The sequence below is a fragment of the Gigantopelta aegis genome, chromosome 8, assembly GCF_016097555.1.
Source record: "Gigantopelta aegis isolate Gae_Host chromosome 8, Gae_host_genome, whole genome shotgun sequence".
Lineage (NCBI taxonomy): Eukaryota > Metazoa > Mollusca > Gastropoda > Neomphalida > Peltospiridae > Gigantopelta > Gigantopelta aegis.
The window spans coordinates 73271081-73298756 of record NC_054706.1 but is presented as its reverse complement, the minus strand read 5'-3'; the positions used below and the strand labels follow the sequence as shown (position 1 = coordinate 73298756).

The 27676-nt window shown below is 35.9% G+C and overlaps 1 protein-coding gene across 3 annotated transcripts; it reads left to right on the top strand.

Moving 5' to 3' along the window:
• Positions 1–59: 59 nt before the first annotated feature.
• Positions 60–27676, top strand: LOC121378681 (coiled-coil-helix-coiled-coil-helix domain-containing protein 1-like). Of its 3 annotated transcripts, none has more exons than XM_041506965.1 (5): positions 60–196; positions 6314–6432; positions 20569–20677; positions 26077–26164; positions 27520–27676. In XM_041506965.1, the coding sequence occupies exons 2-5, from the start codon at positions 6334–6336 to the stop codon at positions 27533–27535; spliced, it is 312 nt and encodes a 103-aa protein (XP_041362899.1). In that variant the 5' UTR covers positions 60–196; positions 6314–6333; the 3' UTR covers positions 27536–27676. The 3 variants fall into 3 exon arrangements, with proteins under 3 accessions (XP_041362899.1, XP_041362897.1, XP_041362898.1); XM_041506963.1 differs by lacking the exon at positions 60–196 and adding an exon at positions 529–849; XM_041506964.1 differs by lacking the exons at positions 60–196; positions 26077–26164 and adding an exon at positions 536–849.

Sequence of the window (27676 nt, the reverse complement as noted above, 5' to 3'; positions counted from 1 at the left end):
GCCTAGTATTATCACTATTTTGTCAGTGTTTCATGGTTAGTTTCATGTCAAAATAACGCACGAAATCTTCTTTGTGTAGAAATACGACTGATATTCAGATTTGTGAAGCTAGTCGTGGTTGACACTGTGACAGTCCTCCTACACGACTACAGACCTTGTACATAGGAATGAGATGCATTCGACCAGGAGAATGATTGTATGATTTTAAACGAGAGTTTTGTTCATGTATACCATCCTGATGTTTTAACAAAATCCTTTGAATTTTGTTCTGTGCAAAAATTCGAGCTGGAATATGCTAATGATTCTGACATTCAGAGTAGCAAATTTAAGATTTGTTTTCTAGTATGTTGCCTTACTAACATAACAGATACATACTTTCTTCTGAAGAATGACAAGCAATATTTAATAAATAAATCAATCAATCAATCAATTTTTTTTAAATAATAATAAATAAATGTTTTAAACAATAATCCATTGGTATTAGGCCTATAATTTTAAACCGTGTTGTGAGATCCCAGCGTGACAATGTTCAAGGGCACGCAACTCTACATTGCGTAGCTCACGTTTTCATTTTGACAAGTGAGAATCAGTGAACTTCAACACTGTTCAATCAAAAAATGTTACTGAAATCGTTTATTTCACATGTTTGACGTTTTCATAATTTAGCTGTTCTTGTAAAAGACTGTTCAGCTGGTGAAATAACCAAAATGACAAAGCTGACAGATGTTTTGTATAAATATAGGCCATTGAAGAAATTCAGTAATTATAAACACAATCCAGTGACATATAAAATTATTTATCCCCCAATTTTGAAAGATTCCGTGTCTAACAAGAAAGTTAGAGAAAAATGTAAGTAAAAATAATATATACTATTAAAGAACTATGGAGGGTGGGGGTGGGGGTACTGCAGAAAGTACTCACCTGATTGCCAAATGCGAGTAAAAAATTTGACGGAGGAGTTAAAAAATGCAATTACCAGTCCAACGGGTGATCTGCCTTTTTCTGACTTGACTAATTTAATTTGTTATATACATATTTTGTTTTTGCATTGAATCTGCGGTGTGTTCTGAATAAATTGTTCTGTTAAACACTTTCGGGATTTCATTTGAATTTTGTAAATCTATATAAAAGAAATGTGAAACATTTAGTATAAATTTACCAGAGTATTTCAAAATGTATTGATTTGTTAGTCAAGGTTTGGGTCACGTTTTCGTTGATGATGTTGATTGTTTAACAATATTATAATATACTCTGTCTTCACTTCAAATGATTTAAATATATATATACTCTTCAAAAAAAGAAACGCAAAAGGGTACAAATGGGTTATAACTCCGATTTTATGTTTCCTACCGGTTCATGCTTTGTGAATATAAGGTCATTGCATGTCCCAAACACATTCCCACGGTTACATTCGATAAAACGCAGCTACTGTACAATAAAGTTCCAAAATGTGAATATTCGCAAAAACGCAGCCACGTGCAAACCATGTCACCACTGCACGTGCGTTGTCTGCACGTGCAACATGAACACCGACAGTATAAAAGTGCAGGGTGTTCGCTTGCCTGGCCTCTGTATCCGTCCGACAGTTGACAATCCAGGACATGCCACGTCTCAGTGAACCGCAGAAAAACAATGCCATCGGCCGACTAGACGCAGGCGAATCCAGAACGGCCGTTGCCAGGGCATTCCATGTGTCCCCAAGCACCATCTCCAGACTGTGGGACCGTTACCAGCAACATGGATCAACACGTGACCTCCCTAGATCCGGTCGACCACGGGTCACTACCCCCGGGCACGACCGCTACATCCGGGTACGCCACCTTCGGGAACGATTGACTACTGCCACTCCACAGCCGCAGCAATACCAGGTTTGCGCAGGATATCCGACCAGACCGTACGGAACCGCCTACGTGAGGTAGGAATTCGTGCCAGACGTCCAGTTCGAGGTGTCATCTTAACACCACAACACCGTCGACTCCGACTGCAGTGGTGCCAGATTCATCGACAATGGCCTCAACTGCGATGGAGACAGGTGTGGTTCAGTGACGAGTCCCGATTTCTGCTCCGACGTCATGATGGAAGATGTCGCGTGTATAGGCGTCGTGGTGAACGTTATGCAGCAAACTGCGTGCAGGAAGTGGACAGATTCGGCGGGGGTAGTGTCATGGTGTGGGCAGCCATCTCACACACTGGCAGAACTGACCTGGTCCACGTGCAGGGCAACCTGAATGCACAGGGCTACATTGACCAGATCCTCCGGCCACACATCGTTCCAGTTATGGCCAACGCCAACGCAGTGTTCCAACATGACAACGCCAGGCCTCACACAGCACGTCTCACAACGGCTTTCCTACAGAACAACAACATTAATGTCCTTCCTTGGCCATCGATATCACCGGATTTGAACCCAATTGAGCATCTGTGGGACGAGTTGGACCGACAGCGACAACCACAGCCCCAGACCCTGCCCGAGCTGGCAGCAGCCTTGCAGGCCGAGTGGGCCACCATCCCCCGGGACGTCATCCGTACTCTGGTTGCTTCAATGGGCAGGCGGTGCCAGGCAGTTGTCAACACACGCGGAGGCCACACCCGGTATTGACTCCAGATGACCTTGACCTTGGTGGTGTGTCCTATCACTTACTCACAATGGACTAGAGTGAATTGTGAACAATCCTGCAACATTTGGTAATTATCGGACTCACCATTCAATAATTAAATCAATTCTCCAAATGTTACGACAATGTGGTTTTGCATTTCTTCTTTTGAAGAGTATATATAGAGGTTATTACCAGTGTTTTTCGGTATCGTCAGTATCATATACACGAGGGTAATAATCTCTTTATCATAATCTCAAGCTTAATACAACATGTTTTTGTAAACTACACGCAACTTTAATTCCAGTCCGCCATTACTAGATCTTCAAATGATGTAAGAATATGTGGCGCGGTGTATTTTTGAATGGAAATGACGTCAAACTCAAATGACGTCATTTTGGATATCCTTACATCAAAACAAACTACATCTTTCAGTGTCAAATTGCCATTGAAATCTTTTTATTCGATGACTATGAAAGAAAGAAAGAAAGAAAGAAGTGTTTTATTTAACGACGCACTCAACACATTTTATTTACGGTTATATGGCGTCAGACATATGGTTAAGGACCACACAGATTTTGAGAGGAAACCTGCTGTTGCCACTACATGGGCTACTCTTCCGATTGGCAGCAAGGGATCTTTTATTTGCGCTTCCCACAGGCAGGATAGCACAAACCATGGCCTTTGTTGAACCAGTTATGGATCACTGGTCGGTGCAAGTGGTTTGCACTGAGCTTTGCGGAGCACTCACTCAGGGTTTGGAGTCGGTATCTGGATTAAAAATCCCATGCCTCGACTGGGATCCGAACCCAGTACCTACCAGCCTGTAGACCGATGGCCTGCCACGACGCCACCGAGGCCAGTCGATCGATGACTATGAATGCATACATCAATTATGGAGTGTCACCCAAATACATTTGCTTAAATGTCAATAAACCTAGTGCTGTGACCTCGATTAATTTACATCTAATTTGCAAAGTTATCAAATTCTTAAAGTATGTGATCTGAAAATATCACATACTTTGATTGCACTGAAAATGTAAGATATTATATGATAAATATATATATGTATGTATGTATATATATATATATACTAAAACGCAAAAGAAACGCAGGTTCTCATTAAATTGGATATAAAATATTAAAAAAACAAAACGAAATGAAGATTTCAACATTTATTTTGGAGCTACACCAATTCGGCACACATTGGTGTTGGAAATTTTTGATTGAATTCCTTTTTGGCTATTGTTTCATGTCATAAAGTAGGGTGGGGGTCCATGTTAAAAATGTGAAAGAGACGACCTGTAGCATTGTCAAAGTCAGTATCGCGTGTGACCACCCTGGGCATTCAAACAGGCAGTGCAACGTCTCCTCATTGAGTTGACAAGCCGTTGAAAGAATGCCTGAGGGAGTGAGTTCCATTCATGGACCAATGCTGCCTCCAGCGCCTGCATATTCTGAGGTTGTCCGCGAGCCTGAAGGCGACGTCCGATTTCATCCCAGACGTGTTCGATAGGCGCCATGTCCGAGATAAGGCTGGCCACGGCAACGTTGGGATGTTGTGCTGAGCCAGCAACGCCTGTGTTGCCCTGGCAGTGTGCGGCCTGGCATTGTCTTGCTGCAGCAAGCGCACACGTGGGTGAGCGGCAAAGAAGGGAACGACGTGATTGTTGATGACGTCATTTTGGTACACGGCGGCATTAACGCGTTGTCTGAACACATGAAGTTGTGTTTTGTGGTTGAATGAGAACCCACCCCACACCATCACACTACCCCCGCCCCATCGGTCGGCCTGCAGAACGCAGCAGTCGGAGTAACGTTCATGTCGACGTCGCCATACTCGGATTCGGCCATCAGCGTTGGAAAGATTGTAACGGCTCTCATCAGTAAACAGAACTTGTTGCCACTGGCCACGTCGCCATCTTTGATGTTGTTGCGCCCACTGTTGACGTTGTTGGCGGTGCCGAGGGGTCAATATTGGTCCCACATAAGGACGGCGGTTACGGAGTCCTGCTGCCCTCAAACGGCGTCGGACTGTATCGGCGGACACTGGACCACGTGGACCACGCACCTGGTGAGCGGTGTTAGCTGCTGGCAGCATCCGATTCCTAAGGTGGGTCACCCGGATGTACCGGTCTAGGGCTGCGGTTGTCACCCTCGGGCGGCCGGTGCGTGGTCGATCGTTCACAGATCCAGTGATTTGGTGACGTTGAGAAAGGCGTGCGATTGTCGAAACATGACATCCCAATTGTCTGGCTACAGCAGTACGGGTCTGTCCGGCTTGCAACATCCCGATGGCCATCCCTCGCTGGAGTTGCGTCAGTCGCGGCATTTTTAAAATGTGATTCTGTTGTCTGTCACTACTCAAATTGAATTTATGCGATTAAATCCAGGTGTGTAGGCTTTATAAGCATTTCAATGAGTGTGTTTGCACTGGATTCATGATACGGATGATCCAGCACGTGCAAACAACGTGTTTTGAGAATTCGTGACGTCACACAGGTAATGAAATTGACACGCAGGTGGGACTGCGGTGTGGGTGTGTGCCATGTCCTTTAACACAGTTGAGGTTCAATTCCACCAAAGATACTGCTTTACAAAGTGCAATTCTTTCGCATTTTCAGGACCTGCATTTCTTTTGCGTTTTAGTATATATGTATCTATGTATGTATATATATGTATGTATGTATATGTGTATATATATATGTATATGTTTACGTATACGTAGACGCACACGCACACACACACACACACACATATATATATATACATATATATGCATTAGAGAGAGGTGGGCAAATAAATATGAAACTGTACATTTTACTAGTTTTATGGTAAGTTGGTCAAAATGTACCCAAAACTAAAATGTGACAGTTTTGTTCAAAACATACCTAATAAAACATACCCATGTTTTGGTTAAAAAAAGTTCCCTTTTTATGTAAGCTAAAACTCATAAACATTAGTTTTACAATTGATTTTCAACAGGTCTTGAAAAAGCCCACCTATTTTTTGGTAAATCAATTCAGTTTGGTTTGACGTAAGCAAAAAAGTGAAAGTGTTTTGGATATGAAAAAACCACACTATTTTTGTGTGCAATTTGGAAAACAATCTGTTCAGAAATAAATATCACAACGGAAAATCAGTTATCATTGTGGGAAAGACTATAAATCAAAACATACCTAAAGAAGCAATGAATAAAAATAACTTAAGGTTTTGACACATCGGAAGTTAATAAATTGTATTTAAAAAAAAAACATTAAATGTTTTATTTATTATATATTTTTTCTAATGTTTTGGTTTAATAGTAATGTTTTGACTTGTATCTGTTTCATGGATCTCCATTGGTAGGCCTATAAGAATATTTCGTATTCCAGCCAGTGCTTCACAATTGGTGTTGGGGTTAGTTATTGTCTGTAGTGCTTTATGCAGTATTGAGTTAATTACATTAATTTAATATCCCTAAGGAGGGAAATATGGAAACCTTTCTGAATTGTGTTTGCGGAAAACATGTCCCTAATTTTTTAGCATTAATAGCAAATTAATAAAACAAGTTTAAATCACTTAATTGCATTTAAAAATATCAAATGATAGCATGTCTCAGGAAGGAAATCAATATGGATGATAGTTAAATAATCAAATTATTCACAAGACTTTTTAATCCAGGTTAGGATTTGTGCTTAGTCTGTGGCTAATAATATTTCACACCTTGCACATTTCAGCTTCTCCTTGTGGACAGGAAATGATGCTGTTGCTTTCATGCTGGAGAAAAAACGATTTTCTTGAATCAAAGTGCAGTAAAGAAATAGTTGACTTCAACAATTGTGTTGTCACAGCAAATGTAAGTATATAATGTAATATGTATTTACTATGTAATAAATTACATATGTGTATAGGTGTACTTGTGTGCGTGTGTGCATGTGTGTTGGTATGTATACAATTTGATCACAGCCACACAGTTTTCTTATTTTTGTGCTTATATCCAATTAAGGTTTAGGCATGCTGTCTTGGACACATACCTCAGCTATCCGAGTTGTCCGTCTAGTGGTTAGTAAAAGAGAAGTAGGTATAGTGATCTTACAGCTACCCAATTCAGTCACTTTGGGTGGGAACCAGTAACAGGATGGTTTAACCACTACAGAACCTTGAAAAACACCCAAATACCCCACAAAATGCTGCACCTTCTACTAGACTGTCAAATCACAGTCTTCAGAGACTGTCTCCAGGATTATTAAACTGTACAAACCAGACTGTGGACAAAAACTTCAGCTATCTATCTGTCCAGGTCAAGGATTAATAGTTTGTTGTTACTGAGAGAGAGAGAGAGAGAGAAAGAGAGAGAGAGAGAGAGAGAGAGAGAGAGAGAGAGAATAGGTTAGAGCTAGTATTTCTGATGTACATAAAACAATGGATCTAGAATAAAGCAACTATACTAATGGTATTGCATGAGTGAAGATAAAAAACCCTTCATATTACATAGTTGTAACTGATGGATGTTGGCTGATTTCAAACCTAAAGCATGACTAACAGATTATCGAGATGGTTATTCAATGGACAATATAGCCATTGACATATTGGTCCATTACCACGTACTCAGAAGAACAATAAATATATATTTCTTGTGGGTGATTATTTCACTAGATGGATGGGAGGCATAACCTGTTCATACCAGCATGCTGAAAAAGTAGCAGACCATGCATTTATTTCATGTTCAGAACTCCGTTAGAAATACACACTGATCAAGGCACAAATTTCAATAGTGATCTGTTTAAAGAGATTTGTAAGATTTTATATCTGATAATGAAGACCGGTACTACTCATACAGACCTTCATCAAATGGACTGATAGAAAGATTTAACAGAATTTTAGAGAAAATTATAAAAAATTACATTAATGAAAATGGTAGGGAATGGGACACATATATTGAAATTCCTTTAGCTGCTTATAAAAGTACCATTGATCCTGCTACAGGGTTTATACCAAATATGATGATGTTGGGAAGGGAAGTTAATATTCCCATCAATATAATCAGACCTTGCCTTTTAAGGTGCTCATACAGCGCACATAATTTCAATCTGGCAAGTGTGAAAAATAACGCATGTTACACTTAACAGCGCACGTAAAATATGCAGCTGATAGAAAGACCTGTTTAATAATACCAGAATTTTTGTTAAAATGTGACATGAACGGTAGCGTCCAGCAAGCTTTTAATATATGACTGATACTTATCTTTGCTATATAAATCGGAAAACACTGGTAGACATCTTTGAAAACATACCAATCCTATTTAATTTATTATTAATTAGAAACAGTACACTTTTGTAGCAGTGTTCTACGTTGTGACCAAAATGGTCGCCAATGCAACCAAAATGTTGGCGTGGTGACTGATTGAATTTATTATCGTCACCATCTGGCAAAAACTTCTAAGTATTAAATTATTTGCCATGTATGTTCAAAGTCCTAACAGCGAAAACAAATGAAATTTGTTGACATCATTGTGCAGTCGGAACACTTCGTTATTTACAAAGTTGTCCGATTGATCACTGTGAATTCCGTATTAATTTTCAGTACCGTTCAGAACTTATTGATTTTAGTGATTTGGCGCAAACAATCCAGATACTTGCGAAAACAATCCAGATATTTTGATTGGTGTGCTATTTTAATGCAGACAACCATTTGGAATATCTCAACTGATATCGATTTCTGGATCATGTATATAATAAAGAAGTTCCGAATACTGTATTGTACTATACATAACCGATTCACTATGGTACATTACTGGTGGTTGCATTCAATTGAAGAACACGAGTACAAAATCAAGTAAAGGTTGCTCACTCACTGTTCATACTATACACATTGTAATCAAACGTGCAAAATAGAGACTGATTATTAAACAATGCATTACAAAATGAGCATTTCAACGTAACGCTCTTTGATGCACCATACGATACATTACAAACATATCGACAACGTCTTTAAAACAAAGTGATTTTTTTTAAAGCATAAACTAAATACCGGCAGCCATACATGGCCATATTTTCTATTAGATTATTTTTTAATCAATTATTTATTTAAAATAATAAATTCAAAAGAAAAAAGTGCAAACCGAATAATGTTGGTTAAATTGCATAACTGTGGCAGTGAAAAGTAGAGGGGGTGACAAAGTCTTACATAATTTTAGAAGGGATGGTGATCTTAACATTACGAAATGTTATGTGGAGCATGGTAAAAAATGAACCTGCCAAAGTTTCCACTATGTAATTATTGAACGGACACAAATTAAGTGTTGCATTTGATCTGCTAATCCATTACGCATGTTGCTACAATCGTTCAAATCGAATGCAGCCCCAGTTAGCAGGTGGGGGTGTGTGTGTGTTCTTGCTGTGTATGTATGCGCTGTTTCCACCCACCATGTAGAAGCACGGCAAAAACTTTCAAAGCGGCAAAATGTTAAAATATTACAATTCTTTAAGAAAACGAAAATCTAAAACTTCAAACGCTAATCAAGAAGACGAGACAGGTGAAACAAGTACTGAAAAGTCAAATGAATTAAGGCCAATCTGAGAAATCTGCAGTTGAAACCGAAACAGAGCCAACCAAAAAACGTAGAAAATTTTATAAAACTTCGCTTTCAGTTTCTGTAGCTTCAACATGACGACAATACTGACACAATGTACTATACATTGTACCTATTGTAGAAATATTAGCAAGCATGTTGCTGGCGTAAATCAAATGAGGGGAGACGGGTTTTTTTGGTATATACCCACCACCCACAAAATAATATTTTAGTTAAACAGTAGATACGTAAGAAAAAAAATAGCAGTCATATGAGGCATAAAATAGCAGTCATGTGAGGCATAAAATAGCAGTCATATGAGGCATAGAATTATAATTACAGTCCTTCCCACCTCCCTCATGCGATCAATTCTGAAATGGTTGTCATTTCAAATTCATGATTGAGTGAAAACTAAACAATTTCACTGTTTCAAGCTATTTATTTAATCCAGCAGCATAAGTCATGTATAATGTTAAGTTGGTTACAACACATGCATAAATGATACAAAAAGAGTAGTGTGGCTAGTAACATTTTAAGCTTGGCGAGTTCAGTGTTTTTGTCCACTAGTCAAAGAAGAGTAAGTTATAAAACCGAGCGTAGAACACTGTAAGGTAATAGATCACAAAGTCTGATACGGCTAACTCATTTATATTGTTCATATAGTTGTCAAAAAAAGAAAAGGAATTGAATTAAATAGTGGCTTCTGTAGCCTACACAAATGAACTCGTTACAGAAATTAGTGAAGTCAGTAAAATTGTCTCTGTTAGCCTACAAAGCTTACGTGAGGTCCCGAAAATGGCAAGTGTGTAACTTTCTACTTTCTTTAAAAAAGAAATGAAATTTAGACAAAGACAATTCAAAAGTAGATGGAATAATAAAAAGAAGGAAAAGAAATGATAATAGGCATGTAGGAATAAGGCTAGGTCTTGTTTACAAAATCTTTCAAATAAGTGGTTTTTCATTGCTTAAATAAAAATAAAAAATTATTATGTGTATCAAGCAAACAAATGGATACTGGTATGGGACATATTAGAAGCTGTTAAAAATACTGTTAAATTTTTTAACAATAAGCTACTGAATATTTTGTCACTTGCATTTCCATACACAACATGGCTTGCTTCCTTTGATGTCCAATGTGCAAACTTATACGTTGATTTAATTATTTCATTGTGTGTAAAAAAAACACACCTGTGTATTTTGAAATAGTGGACTGGGTAGAAATGAAGTTGTGTTCAGTAAAATAATGAGGGGCAGCAAAATACGATTGGGGGGGGGGGGGGGGGGGGGTACTAGACCAAAGACCACTGTACCTTTAAGATGGTTGATTTGCAAACTTATCTGCAACATATACATGGCCTAACATTATGATTGAACTTCTCTCGGTCGTCAGAATATTCTCCAATAATTGCTATTTATTCTTCTAGTAAATTAAAGTATTTGGTTGTAATTTTATACGGTCTCATATTGAAGGTGTTACAAAGCAAAAATTACTAAATAATTATTGGGGTGTGGGGGTGAATATAAAGATTATTATACAAGTTTGTGATTTTATGTTTAGATTTTACATAATGTGGATAATAAAGAAATTATTACACTCGTGTGTGAATCATACTGATTTTATGAAACAAGTGTTAGGATTATTGTATTACCAGAGCGAGAGCGAGGGTAATACATGAACTCTGACATGAGTGTTGAATGTCTTTACTAGATGTTAAGATAGAAGAAGTACCGTAGGAATAATGTGTGGTGTGGAGAGTGGGGCATACACTATAGTGTGGCACAAGCACGTTTATTTTCTATGTACATGTACAGTTTAGGCAGAGTTTTATCCATAATAAATTAACGGTAACTGGACGGGACTTTAAACCTCTGCCAGTTTACACAGAAGATGCCAGTTTGGACAGAGTCCACCGTATTTTGTTTGATTGATGTCAAAAATGCTTCTCAGGATAAGTCATTAGAAAGCTCAAGGTGGTCAAATTACCATATAGGCTGAGTCTGGAAACCACTAGACCAAAATAATCAATAACAAATGTGATAGGTTGTGATCCTCATGTCCTCTTTGTGAAAAACGTCATATAAAAGTGTCCTTGCTGCTAACTGAAAATAGTAGCCTACATGTTGTATATATGTCAGTATATCAGGGTTTTTCTGTCTTACCAATTAACCTCTTGTACAGGATAGCACATACCATGCTGGCATCTCAGAATTAATAATTTTAAGACGACTTATTTAATTTATTTTATTTTGTGTAACCCATTATACCTTGTAAATAATGTCCTAATTATAATGCAAGAACAAAATATGGGTTCGTGAAAATTGATTTGTGTGAATAATGGATGAACGAAACAATCATTTGCACACATGTTACAGAGACGTCCCATATAGCCTACCTTGTGAGCCTATAGTTTGAGCCAGTACTGAAGCAGGGGACAATATTTCGAAATCTGAGGTAACCGGAAGTCGGTTCACGTGGTTTTTACCTAGGTAACCAATTGTTCGGTTACATGAATTATATTTGCGTAACCCATGGGTTATCTGATCGGTTACCTCAAAATTACGTTGAAATTATATTTTAAATACATAGTTTTTAGCTGAAACATAAAAGTTAAAACAAATACAAAAGAAAACATTTAAAAAAAAAAAAAAAATGTCTTTAATGCTTGCTAAAGTTAGCAATATTATAAAAGAACTGAATATTAGTCCCAGTACTGAAACAAAATACAGGGGCGTAGCCAGAAATATTCTTAGAATTACGCACGCCAAAGGCGTGCCCAAGCGGGGGGATTCGGGGGGCCTTCCCCTGTGAAAATTTTGAAACTCAGGACGCCTGTAGATGCATTTTTTAAAATCTTTTTTCGAGTCAATTTTAAGAGGTCTATTTTATAGAACAATTACAGACAGCCTCAACCTATTCCCGGATTTTGTTTTTGAATTACGCACATGCGTACTGTGCGTAATGGGCGGTAAGCCTTTGAAATAGATAAATACTCATTTGTAGGGATTCCTTTTTGCAATTTGCGGTGGCTATGCTACTTTCACTTCATCGATGTTACTTATATACTACAGTGACGTTCCAAATGTTGTTGTTTTTTAAGGCTCATTATGCGATGTTAGTATTTTTCTATTTTTGTGACACTTTTGGATTCCTGTTTACGTTAAAACTGTTTTTAACATATGTAAAATTATAGCCAATCCAATAGTATGTCTACATATATTCCTTTAGAGATAAAATAGCAGCAGAAAATTTAGCCGTCCCAAGCGGTCCAAGCACATTTCTTTAAAACTGTTTTAAAACTGTAGACTGTTCGCAAGTTACAGCTGTTGCAATATAACGTAGTTTACTGGTTTGCTGCGCATCAAGTATCTAAAAATCAGTCTAAAATATTTGGCGGAATACCAGTAGTACGTCTGCATGAATAAACTTCCTGTAATCGTGAAGTTTGCAAGTTTTAATTTCTGAACGTTTACAGGTCATGACGTAACCGATTTGCGATTCGCGTAAATTTAATTTTGCGTAACCGACGCGCGAACAGAACGGCGGTTCGCGTGAAATATTGTGCCCTGCTGAAGTATAAACTCAGTACCTACCAGCTTTTGCTTGGTCATTTTTATAATAATCTACAACCTAAAATGCACAACATACATGTACATCGTATGTCAAATGTATAGACTTTTTTTTTAAAGTCGTAATTATTTAATTTGATCAACATTAAATTATTGGTACATGTAGTAAAATATTTTTTTAAAGGTGGAGCGGCACTTTCGTGTCACATGTGATTAATATACCCAACAAAACTAATTTAGGGCCAGTAGACTTCAAACACTTGCAATGTATGGATATTTCTTTTTGACCCATGATACACAAAATTTCTTTCAGACAACTACAGAAATGTACATTCTGCTGTGAGCCATTACATGTTGGTTCTTAACAATTATTGACTTTTTCGCTCTAAATTGTTGTTTAAATTAATAAGTTTAATAACATGACACAAAGTTGACACCTCACAAAGAAAGAAGCTGTATTTATTTTAACCCATATTTAAAGAAAAATTATTAACACATCTACTGGCCCCTAATGAATTTTGTTGGGTATGATTTAAAGTTTTTAATATTTTAAGTTTAATTATTATTAAAAAGGGGCGAGACGTAGCCCAGTGGTAAAGTGCTCGCTTGATGCGTGGTCAGTTTGGGATCGATCCCACTGGGCTATTTCTCACTCCAGCCAGTGCACCACAACTGGTACATCAAAGGCCGTGGTATGTGTTATCCTGTCTATGGGATGGTGTATATAAAAGATCCCTTGCTGCTAATTGAAAAAAGTAGCCCATGAAGTGGCGACAGCAGGTTTCCTCCCTCAATATCTGTGTGGTCCTTAACCATATGTCCGATGCCATATAACCGTAAATAAAAATGTGTTGAGTGCGTCGTTAAATAAAACATTTCCTTCCTTCCTGTTATTAAAAAGAAATCTTCATTGATTTTCTTATTCCTAATATTATACAGTACATTTATATATAAAAGGTATTACTTTCATTGCTACATGGTTGGACTTAAGATTATTTAGACACACCTAGATCATATTTTGAATAAATATTGATAAATTATTAAAAGCATCAGTTAGAGAAATTTAGTATTGATATGCTAGTAGCAAGGTACAATGTGTTAACAAAATGTTGTCTATATTTATTGTGTTATGTTATTCAGGACATCATGCAGGCTTGTTTACTTAAGTCATGTAGAAAATACTCCACACAGAAAATGTAACAGATTTAAAAGCAAAGGAATTGATATCTATTTTATCAGAACACCTGAACTGACAAAATGAAATGGTGATTTAGTTTTCATTTGATGAAATGGTATGTAGCTAATTCATTGCTATCATATATTTATTTATACCGTATACCATTTCTTGAGACCCAGTAGCCAGTGTTCTTCATTCATGCTAGAGTATCGTTAAACACTTCATTCATGCTAGAGTATCGTTAAACACTTCATTCATTCATTCATGCTAGAGTATCGTTAAACACTTAATTCATTCATTCGTGCTAGAGTATCGTTAAACACTTCATTCATTCATTCGTGCTAGAGTATCGTTAAACACTTCATTCATTGATTCATGCTAGAGTATCGTTAAACACTTCATTCATGCTAGAGTATCGTTAAACACTTCATTCATTCATTCGTGCTAGAGTATCGTTAAACACTTCATTCATTCATTCATGCTAGAGTATCGTTAAACACTTCATTCATGCTAGTGTATCGTTAAACACTTCATTCATGCTAGAGTATCGTTAAACACTTCATTCATTCATTCATGCTAGAGTATCGTTAAACACTTCATTCATTCATTCATGCTAGAGTATCGTTAAACACTTCATTCATGCTAGTGTATCGTTAAACACTTCATTCATTCATTCATTCGTGCTAGAGTATCGTTAAACACTTCATTCATTTATTCGTGCTAGAATATCGTTAAACACTTCATCCATTCATTCATGCTAGAGTATTGTTAAACACTTCATTCATGCTAGTGTATCGTTAAACACTTCATTCATGCTAGAGTATCGTTAAATACTTCATTCATTCATTCATGCTAGAGTATCGTTAAACACTTCATTCATTCATTCATGCTAGAGTATCGTTAAACACTTTATTCATTCATTTATGCTAGAGTATCGTTAAACACTTCATTCATTCATTCGTGCTAGAGTATCGTTAAACACTTCATTCATTCATTCGTGCTAGAGTATTGTTAAACACTTCATTCATTCATTCATGCTAGAGTATCGTTAAACACTTCATTCATTCATTCGTGCTAGAGTATTGTTAAACACTTCATTCATTCATTCATGCTAGAGTATCGTTAAACACTTCATTCATTCATGCTAGAGTATCGTTAAACACTTCATTCATGCTAGTGTATTGTTAAACACTTCATTCATGCTAGAGTATCGTTAAACACTTCATTCATTCATTCATGCTAGAGTATCGTTAAACACTTCATTCATGCTAGAGTATCGTTAAACACTTCATTCATTCATTCATGCTAGAGTATCGTTAAACACTTTATTCATTCATTCATGCTAGAGTATCGTTAAACACTTCATTCATTCATTCATGCTAGAGTATCGTTAAACACTTCATTCATTCATTCATGCTAGAGTATCGTTAAACACTTCATTCATGCTAGAGTATCGTTAAACACTTCATTCATTCATTCATGCTAGAGTATCGTTAAACACTTTATTCATTCATTTATGCTAGAGTATCGTTAAACACTTTATTCATTCATTCATGCTAGAGTATCGTTAAACACTTCATTCATTCATTCATGCTAGAGTATCGTTAAACACTTCATTCATTCATTCATTCATTCGTGCTAGAGTATCGTTAAACACTTCATTCATGCTAGAGTATCGTTAAACACTTCATTCATACTAGAGTATCGTTAAACACTTCATTCATTCATTCATGCTAGAGTATCGTTAAACACTTCATTCATGCTAGAGTATCGTTAAACACTTCATTCATTCATTCATGCTAGAGTATCGTTAAACACTTTATTCATTCATTTATGCTAGAGTATCGTTAAACACTTTATTCATTCATTCATGCTAGAGTATCGTTAAACACTTCATTCATTCATTCATGCTAGAGTATCGTTAAACACTTCATTCATGCTAGTGTATCGTTAAACACTTCATTCATGCTAGAGTATCGTTAAATACTTCATTCATTCATTCATGCTAGAGTATCGTTAAACACTTCATTCATTCATTCATGCTAGAGTATCGTTAAACACTTTATTCATTCATTTATGCTAGAGTATCGTTAAACACTTCATTCATTCATTCGTGCTAGAGTATCGTTAAACACTTCATTCATTCATTCGTGCTAGAGTATTGTTAAACACTTCATTCATTCATTCATGCTAGAGTATCGTTAAACACTTCATTCATTCATGCTAGAGTATCGTTAAACACTTCATTCATGCTAGTGTATTGTTAAACACTTCATTCATGCTAGAGTATCGTTAAACACTTCATTCATTCATTCATGCTAGAGTATCGTTAAACACTTCATTCATGCTAGAGTATCGTTAAACACTTCATTCATTCATTCATGCTAGAGTATCGTTAAACACTTTATTCATTCATTCATGCTAGAGTATCGTTAAACACTTCATTCATTCATTCATGCTAGAGTATCGTTAAACACTTCATTCATTCATTCATGCTAGAGTATCGTTAAACACTTCATTCATGCTAGAGTATCGTTAAACACTTCATTCATTCATTCATGCTAGAGTATCGTTAAACACTTTATTCATTCATTTATGCTAGAGTATCGTTAAACACTTTATTCATTCATTCATGCTAGAGTATCGTTAAACACTTCATTCATTCATTCATGCTAGAGTATCGTTAAACACTTCATTCATTCATTCATTCATTCATTCGTGCTAGAGTATCGTTAAACACTTCATTCATGCTAGAGTATCGTTAAACACTTCATTCATACTAGAGTATCGTTAAACACTTCATTCATTCATTCATGCTAGAGTATCGTTAAACACTTCATTCATGCTAGAGTATCGTTAAACACTTCATTCATTCATTCATGCTAGAGTATCGTTAAACACTTTATTCATTCATTTATGCTAGAGTATCGTTAAACACTTTATTCATTCATTCATGCTAGAGTATCGTTAAACACTTCATTCATTCATTCATGCTAGAGTATCGTTAAACACTTCATTCATTCATTCATTCGTGCTAGAGTATCGTTAAACACTTCATTTATGCTAGAGTATCGTTAAACACTTCATTCATTCATTCATGCTAGAGTATCGTTAAACACTTTATTCATTCATTTATGCTAGAGTATCGTTAAACACTTTATTCATTCATTCATGCTAGAGTATCGTTAAACACTTCATTCATTCATTCATGCTAGAGTATCGTTAAACACTTCATTCATTCATTCATTCATTCATTCGTGCTAGAGTATCGTTAAACACTTCATTCATGCTAGAGTATCGTTAAACACTTCATTCATACTAGAGTATCGTTAAACACTTCATTCATTCATTCATGCTAGAGTATCGTTAAACACTTCATTCATGCTAGAGTATCGTTAAACACTTCATTCATTCATTCATGCTAGAGTATCGTTAAACACTTTATTCATTCATTTATGCTAGAGTATCGTTAAACACTTTATTCATTCATTCATGCTAGAGTATCGTTAAACACTTCATTCATTCATTCATGCTAGAGTATCGTTAAACACTTCATTCATTCATTCATTCGTGCTAGAGTATCGTTAAACACTTCATTCATGCTAGAGTATCGTTAAACACTTCATTCATTCATTCATGAAGGTATTTTGTGTTTATTTTTAATGATTATGTTGCCATTAAAGCTACTTAGTCTTCTACATGATTGTATGTTACAAGTTACAATTGAGTGAAACGTGAGGCTATGACTGAAATGGTGAAATACCCTCTAAAAATAGACTTAAACTCGACTCCATAACTGTTACTTCTCAGATGCACATGCGTTTTAAAAATATGAGAAATGTATTTTGTGATATTAAAAACACCAGGATGACCAAAAACACTTCGAATGTGTGGAAATGGATAATCTAAACAATAATATCTAAGTAAAGTATGATTTCAATTATCAAAAACGGCTCTAATAGTAAAACATATGTCTTAGTGTTTAAAAACTAGGGTACGGTATATCACTTTAACGTAACTGCTAAATTAATTCTAGAATGTAATGTGGGATTGAATGTCGGTGAAATGACATTTAATGTCAGTAAAGCATAGATCACATTAGATGTGACTCAGCTGGACATTTGTGTCGCATTGTGAACCACCACCCGTTTTTTTATACACACTTCATAACTTGACTCAACTTGACAGTTCCTGACACCGATATACGTTTCCCCCCCTCCCCCCCCCCCAAAAAAAAAACTACGCCAATGTATGAGGGTTTTAGCTGAAGTCACTCTTTCCTGTTAGTGTTGGTGTGATCCCTCATTTCTTTCCAACAATTTAAAACCAAATAATGTATGGGGACTTTTAATTTTGAGTCTGAATGTTGTCCTGACCATAAAGTTATTAATGTAAAGAACCATTGCTACTACTAAAAAAGAGTAACATCTGTGGTACCATTGGGCTGATTCTCTCACACTGTACGGGTGGGACGTAGCCCAGTGGTAAAGTGTTCGCCTGATGCACTGTCGGGTTTAGGATCAATCCCCATCAGTGGGCTCATTGGGCTATTTCTAACTTCAGCCAGTGCACCACGACTTGTGTATCAAAGACCATGGTATATGCTATCCTGTCTGTGGGATGGTGCATATAAAAGATCCTTTGCTACTAATGGAATAATGTAGTGGGTTTTCTCTCTAAGACTAGTTTAAAATTACCAAATGTTTGACAACCATTAGCCAATGATTAATAAATCAATGTGGTATTAAACAAAACTAACTTTTTTAACTCACATTGTAGGTTATTTTCAATTTGTTATAGTTAATACTGGTTTTACACCAAATAAATGCTCATTGTATTAAATTAATGTTCTGTTCCATTTTTTTAATTGGTTTATTCTTAACAACATGCATTGCAATAAATGTAATGAACGAAAATAATGTCTTATCACGCAGCCAGATTATAAACTGTGTTATGGTAGTTTACATACCAAAGCATTTCCTTGTTCCTTTTAATTTCTAAATGCATCGCCTGCATAGATATCAAAAGTTGTAAATCAATTTTGTATTGACGTGTAGTGAAAATTAATTTACACAATATCGAATAACTGTTTACCATATTGCCTTACAAATAGAAATGGCCCAGGTGTGCTGGCCACTTGCGGCATGAAAAGGCTTGTCTGTTAGTGACATAGAGGTACCAGTAATATAGCTCACCTGAGTAAACAGAAACAGTGTCGCTACAGAACAATACCCAGTGCTGGCGCTCCAATACATGTACACCATGTACACTGGCCAAAAAATACTGTTAAGCCACTTTCACATGCACACGTCAACGGCAGAATCCTGGATAATTTTATATTGCTTGCCGAATGATGCAGACAGTACTGAGTATCATTTGAGGCGGGACATAGCCCTGTGGTAAAGCGCTCGCCTGATGCGTGGTTGGTCTAGGATCGATCCCTGTCAGTGTACCCATTGGGCTAGTTCTTGTTCCAGCCAGTGCACAACAACTGTGAGATGGTGCATATAAAAGATCCCTTGCTACTAATGGAAAAAATGTAGTGAGTTTTCTCTCAAAGACTTACCAAAACATTTTTGACATCACAATAGCCAATGATTAATAAATCAATGTGCTCTAGAAGTGTTGTTAAAATAAAAAAGAAAGAAACAAAGAATATCATTGGATTGATTAACAGCCAGAAACACACTGAATATACATAAATAAAAGTATCCATTAGTCACACACATTACACAATGTCAGTGGGTATAATACTGGTATATTTCACACAATGTCAATAATGAGGTTTTATTAATGATTAGTGGACATACAATGTTTATTGCATTGTTATGAAGATTTTAAAATAAGTACCACGCCACTGTCCCTCATAGTATAATCTGAATGTTAATTTATAAGATTTAGATAAATTTGTCTTTAGGTACATTTAACATGTTGTTAACATTTTTAGATAGAAGTGTTATTTTTTAAAATATAGGTATTGAATCATAATAATAATATTTAAACATAGAATTTTTTTTTTAATTATTATAATTTTTTAAAATTATAATATATATATATATTATTTATTAATGCCAAGATCTAAGGTTGATAGAAATACATGACATTATGTAGTGTTTATATATCTTATTATATATTATATATATAATAATTTTTTAAAACTTGCAATTTTGTATTAAAGGGACAGACCCTAGTTTCAGCTCATGAAAATGCACACTAAGTTTAGTTACTCTACAAACCTGTAACACATTTGAATAAAGTTACAATTGAGTGAAACATGAGTCTGTGACTTTGAACTGGTGAAATACCCTCTAAAACTGGACTAAAACTCGACTCCATAACTGTTACTTCTCAGACGCACATGTGTTTTTAAAAATATGAGAAATGCATTTTGTGATATTAAAAACACCAGGATGACCAAAAACACTTTGAATGTATGGAAATGGATAATCTACACAATAAAATCCAAGTAAAGTATGATTTCAGTTATCAAAAACGGCTCTAATGGTAAAAAAAAAAAATGTCTTAGTGTTTAAAAACTAGGGTATGTCCCTTTAAATCATTTGCATTTTAAAAAATCTCCTGCTTTCTCTTGACTAAAGGTTGATAGGTCTGTACAGTGATTGCAAACTCTGAACTTGGGTCAGTCTCTTTAATTATAGTAATATTATTTTTTGAAGGCGAACAAGTCTGCAGACGAGTCCACAATCTCTAAAACTTTGACCTCTTCAAAAATAAACAAACTTCTGAGACGATATCCACAACCTCCACATACCATCAAGATGAAAGGTAAGTTGGTAAAGTATAATTTCATAATTCATTCTGCTTTCATGCCCATCAGTACAGCTTCCACATGCAGTTAAGTTTATCAGTAAGGGTCATTCAATAATTATGTAATGTAAAATATTTTAGGGGAGGTGAGGGGTATTAATGAAGAGTTACATCATATTAAGAAAATAAAACAAGAGTGGTGAGTAAATTTAGAGGGCGGTGTGGTATTACTTTAAGCTTGCCAATACATGTGGGTGGAGAGTGAGTTTTAAACAATTGCAAAATTTTGTTACATAATTATTGAACAGGCTCATATTGGGGAACATTTTGTTCAGTATTGCATTACAATTCACTTTGCAGGTTTCATAGATCGCTACATAAATTTAAAACATCAAACAGTAGTTGCTAATTCATTAATTTCCAATTGACTAGAAATATTGTTAATCAAGATTTTGAAAACAAAATGTTTCCTGCGTATGTTACAGTATTCTTCATTCAAAATAATGATTCAGTTCTGTTTGATCATAGTAACTAGAACAATATAAAACACTCTGAAACGTTTTATCCTAAATTCTTAGTGTCCCTGTGGTAAACAGTCGCTTGAGGTGTGAAAGGTTGTAGGGTCAATACCTAGCTATATGTTTAATGTTCCTTCACATTATTGAATTTTGATTGGCTAAGACAACCCACTTACTGCCAGCATATTTTATCCCGGTTGAAACCGTGAATGGGGGACACCTGTCTAATTAGACTTTCAACTTCGTTGCTGTTTATTGCTGTGTCTGTGTCTCTCAGGTGTTGAAATGAGCATTCCAATAAGTTAAATGGGAAGATTAATCACCCGAGCAGCCTGAGTGTCATAAACGTCTGTTGGTAACTTGTAGCTAAAGGAAAATCATTAGTCAAAGTGTCGTCTGCTAATTATCTTGAAGCAGTCAGACATTTCGCAGACAGTTCCTGCGTAGTTTTGAAAATATGCTTTCTAAATTTGTCTTGTAATTACAAAGAGACCACCTGATTGTTGTTGTTTTTATTTCCTGGCATTTCTTTTCTGTTTCTCTTAAACTCCAAACATTTAGCACTGGTTTGCCAGTCGTTCAATCTTTTTTAAACTGTATAATTTTGTTTCGGTTAAGATCTGTTGGTGTATATAAATTTATCATTTTGTTGGACTTGTTTTATGTCAGTTTATGAAATAATTTAATAAATACAGGTATACATCTATAATGATTGTCCCATATATGTTTCAAGGTTATACATGCTCTATGTATAGTTGCAAGTACCACTTTTATCTGGTTTTACATGTGTGATCAATAATTGAAAATTTGCATATAATTAACTCAAGAATATTAACATTGTAATATGCTGACACTGGGAGTAAGCTGTGGGTTCCTAAAACATTTTGCTCAGAATAAAAAAACCTGTTTGTTTTATTTAACGACACCACTACAACACATTGATTTATTAATCATCGTCTATTGGATGTCAGACATTTGGTAATTCTGACACGTAGTCATCAGAGGGAAATCGCTACATTTTTCCTAATGCAGCAAGGGATCTTTTATATGCACATTCCAAAGCTAGCTCTGGGTGAGCAAAACATTTCGCCAAATTATCTTTTTAAAAAAATGCGAAACCCAGTTATTTTCCTATAAAACACCAATTATTACTTGAAATTTTTTCGCCAAATTAAAGTAAAATTTGCCAATTGTTCCTAAAATTAGCAATTGTGAATTTGGCGAGTGGCAGAGCTAGCCCTGACATTCCCAGAGACAAGAAAGCACAACCACGGCCTTTGACCAGTTGTGGTTCATTCCTGTGATGCAAGCACCTCAGGTGAGCACACAACTGACTGAGCTAAATCCTGCTTCTCAAAATAGAAAGTAAAATGAAAAATCTACTATCACATATTCACCCATCAAACCAGCAACAAGGTTTTCACTGTTGAAAAATCTACCATCACATATTCACCCATCAAAAAAAATTGTGTGTTTCTGGTTTCCCGACCGACCCTAATTTTACGCTGCGACCCTAAATAAATTTGACTAGCAAAAAAAAAAACCCAACATCTACCACGATTTTTGTAGACAAGTTATATACAGTATGTCAAGAACACGATTTAAAAAAAAAGGAAAAGAAAAAAGTTCCTACCTACCTACCCTATTTTTTCCAGAGATGAAACCTGAAACACACATTATTATTTTTTAAAACTACTAAATGACATTATTTGGTTGTAATTATGGGCTGATTGTTCTAGGTAGAATCTTAACATTTTAAACAAAAATGTGTAAATAATTTTGAGCATTATGAAAATCCAAAACATCACCTTTGATTTGATATGATTTGATTTACTTACTAAAATGTTGCTGGTATGTTAATGTTTTTACTGATCATTGGTTTATCACAACTCACAGACTTAAACTTACTTTCTCCTCCAGACAGTTTTGTACACAAAGAAAATTGTATTTTACCTATTTCTTGGACTGTAGACTTGGAAGATGGATGAAATGTCTGACAGTGACAAATGAGAAATGGTCTAAATAGACTGAGTTTTAATTAACTCAGTGATTCAGTGCATTCATACTGGGCTATTTGTTCTAGGAATCACGTAGACTCAGATAGCTGCCCAACCCTGTCATTCCTTCAACTTGAACCATAACTCTTTATCATTGAAACCCAGACAAAGACCAACATCAAAACAAACAGCCAGGGTGTCCATCAGGCGTTGAAGTCGGAGGTTGTTTGTCAAAAGTAGGTGGCAATGTTAGGTAAGAGGAAAAAAATATTTCTCTATCGGCACCTCGGCACAGTTTTCACTAATTTTGTTGGTATCTTACAAATTGGCGAGACGTAGCACAGTGGTAAAGAGCTTGCTTGATGCACAGTCGGTTTGGGATCGATCCCCGTCAGTGAGCCCATTGGGCTGTTTCTCGCTCCAGGCAGTGCACCACAACTGGTACATCAAAGGCCGTGGTATGTGCTGTTCTGTCTATGGGATGGTGCATATAAAAGATCCTTTGCTGCTAATCGAAAAGAGTCGCCCATGAAGTGGTGACAGCGGGTTTCCTCTCTCAATATCTGTGTGGTCCTTAACCATATGTCCAACGCCATATAACCGTAAATAAAATGTGTTGAGTGTGTCGTTAAATAAACCATTTCGTTCCTTACAAATGGGTACAGTGATATGTGGTCTAGATAGTTGAAAAGGAAACTGCAGTCACACAGGCTACTTTCATTTCGTTCCTTACAAATGGGTACAGCGATATGTGGTCTAGATAGTTGAAAAGGAAACTGCTGTCACACAGGCTACTTTCATTTCGTTCCTTACAAATGGGTACAGTGATATGTGGTCTAGATAGTTGAAAAGGAAACTGCTGTCACACAGGCTACTTTCATTTTCATTTCAACTTATTTTCCTGCTTATATCCAATTAAGGTTCAAGCACACTGTCCAGGGCATACACACCTCAGCTATCTGAGCTGTCTGTCCAGGACAGTGGGTTAGTTGTTAGTGAGAGAGAAGAGGGTGTAGTGATCTTACACCTACCCATTGAGTCATTAAAACTAGCTCTAGGTGGGAACTGGTACTGGGCTGTGAACCATGTACCTATGAGCTTTATGTCCGATGGCTTAACCGCGATGCCACCGAGGTCAATGCAGGCTACTTTTACTGTATAGCAGCAATGGATCTTTTGTATTCCCTTTTGCTCTAAGGCTTTATGGCATATGATCTTTACCAGGAAAGGCGGTTGATCACATGACATCCCTTTCACACATATCTGAAATGTTTTAAGAGAGCAGCCTTGCCACAAATGTTTTAATAAATTTTATTTGAACCTTGATGTGATTGCTCGTCTAGTACCATTTCAGGAGAGTGATCTTCAGCTCACCTTGAGTTAGCTAATGTTAAAGACTGTGATATACTTGTCATGGGGCACTTGAGATTCAGTTGGTTCAGCAAGGGCAATCAATTATGAGCTATTGCTCCTCATGCAAGCACTCTACCACTGAACTACATCCTGTCTCATGTTCACCGAGTGCAGTAATTCAAAGTAATTCATCTTCTATCAATTGGATGTTAAAGTATTGATGATGCAGACATCACAAAAGTAGACGAATTGCTCTGAATGTCAATCAGTTTTGACACGCCTAGACAAAACAAAAATATAAACCACTGGCGATGTCAGAGACTGGATCCAAGGTCGGCGTGCCTGAACCTTTAAGGATGTGGGTACATTAATAGAGTTCCCAATACAAAACTCCTTCATACACAGTTACCCCCTCCCAGCCCCATTTAACTAAGGGGTGAGGTCTAGCTCAGTCAGTGGAGCATTCACCTGAGGAGCTTGGGTTGAAGGATCAAAACCCCTTGATGGACTCATTCTCTGATTGAATTTTTCCCATTCCAATCAGTGCATCACAACTAGTATATCAAAGGCTATGGGTAAGTGCATATAACAGGCCTCGGTGGTGTCGTGGTTACGCCATCGGACATAAGGCTGGTAGGTACATGGTTCGCAGCCCGGTACTGGCTCCCACCCAGAGCGAGCTTTAACGACTCAATGGGTAGGTGTAAGACCACTACACCCTCTTCTCTCTCTCACTAACCACTAACAACTAACCCCCTGTCCTGGACAGACAACCCAGATAGCTGAGGTGTGTGCCCAAGACAGCATGCTTGAACCGTAATTGGATGTAAGCACAAAAAATAAGTTGAAATGAATGAATGAGTGCATATAACAGATCCCTTACCACTAATAGAAAGAAATAGCAGGTTTCCTGTGAAGACTACATATTTTACATCCAATAGCCAATGATAGTTGACAAAATAACTCTTATTGCTTCATTAATATTACTGCAGTATTGGTATAGTTTTATTTCATTCTCCCATAGTACAACTAAAAACACAGTTCAAGAATAAAGCTTTTATGAGGTTCTAGACTAAAGGATCACTGTTTGTAATTTGGAGATAGCTGTAACATTATATTTAACCATTTGCAGCCATTAAAACTAGTTTTACAAACATTAATAGCAAATGGAGTTTTACCAGAGTTACTATTAAAATTGAAGTTTTCTTTCTAATGTACTTTAAAAGTTGCAAAAAAAAACTTCATTAGTTTTGTTTTAATTTGTTTTAATTCTTTTTGTATTCTATTTTTTAAAATTATTTCATTGCTCCCTTTATTCAGTTCAGTTTTAATCTAGTTTTACAAAGTCCTTGTAAACCTATCTGTGGACCTAGCTGTATACTTCCATATATGATAATCACATCTTGATATCTGATGTCAGAATGCATGTTTATCCTGCTGTTTAGTTTATTTTCTTTCACTGTTCTTGTGCACACACACTGTCAAGATGCATTGAATGAAGGAAATCACCTCTTTGTATTGTTGACAGTTCTTCTGATCTTGTCCGCAGGTGTTTCCCCTCAAAGCTCCCAGGAATCTGCCAGTGCTGGGTGCTTATTCAATCCGCTCACAGTTCTTCACACAAGCCACTCTTACATGTATTTTATTTCTCTATTATAGTGACACCTGGTCATTTGTTGTTAGCTGTACCACTTGACAAATGAAAATAGCCTCTTTACATGAAATAGCCATGTTAACTTTTTCTTTAAAATCCACTCCTGTGTTGAAAGTTCTATACAGAACTGCCGTCCCCACCCACCCTATTTCATGATTATTGTGAAAGAAGTAAAGATATTTTTGTTTGCTGATTTGTCATGACTTGCTCCCTTTCACCCATAAGTCAATCCTACATGTACCTGTTGCCTTAACACGATTAATGATCTCTACGACTTTTGAAATAAAATTAATAAAATCTGTTTTTGTTTACCTCAAACACCTCTATGCCACCCTAGCTTTAAGCTTCTACCATATCATAATTTGTTTAATTTGTAAAAGTAATAGACATTATTGTCTATGTTTTTTAATTGTAGTTTATTAAATGTCTTTTTGATTGTGTTATAAAAAAAATCACCTACTTCGTAGATAAACAAGACCATGTGTTTTTAACATAAATTTACTCTTTTTAGGGGTATTAGAAAAATCAGTAGCTTAAAGGGACATTCCTGAGTTTGCTGCATTGTAAGATGTTTCCAACTAATAAAATATTTCTATGATTAGACATATATTAAATATGTTTTCTTGTTTAGAATATCAGTGTCTGTATATTCAACGTGTTTCTAGTAACATAATTGTTTAATTTGTAAAAGTAGTAGACATTATCTATCTTTTTTAATTGTAGTTTATTAAATGTCTTCTTGATTGTATTATAAAAAAATCACCTACTTTGTAGAAAAACAAGACCATGTGCTTTTAACATAACTTCACTGTTTTTAGGAAAAGTCAGTAGATTAACATTTAATATGCAACATATTTTTCTTGCTGCACTGACAAAATATTTTTTAACCTAACCTTGTTCCGTGTGAAATAAATAGATATTCCAGTGTGATAAACTCAGTCCTGTTAATCAGTATATATTTGACAGGATCACAAACTGTTGTTGTTGTTGTTGTTGTTTTTAATAATATTTCACTTTGATTTGTTTTATTTTAAATTTCAAGAATCTACTTTTTCATTTTCTTTTTTTAATTATGAACTTTTTAAAGTTGAGACAGGTGATCAAATATCTTCAACAGCAAAATAAAACTTTCAAGTAAATCTTTGAAGACAGTCAATAAAATTAAGAATGAAGGATCATCAGAAGTATAGGTTGAGAGGAAAAAAATGACTTGCCACTTACAAATTTTAAGCATTGCAGAATCTATATAGTCAGAATACCCGACAATATATATATTTTTTTTTTACCCACACTTGTACATATTGACTAAATATTAAATGTTTGCTCTCTCTATTTCAGATTGAATAGAAGTTGAGGTGTTTGACATGGACAAGTATTAGTAGGAGTGCCTGAAGGACTCTTCAGTTGACATTGTGTGCCTGCCATACCCCGAGTGTAGTGACGATTGACATAATCCATACAGATTATTTTATTAATAAACAGTAGTTAGAAAACA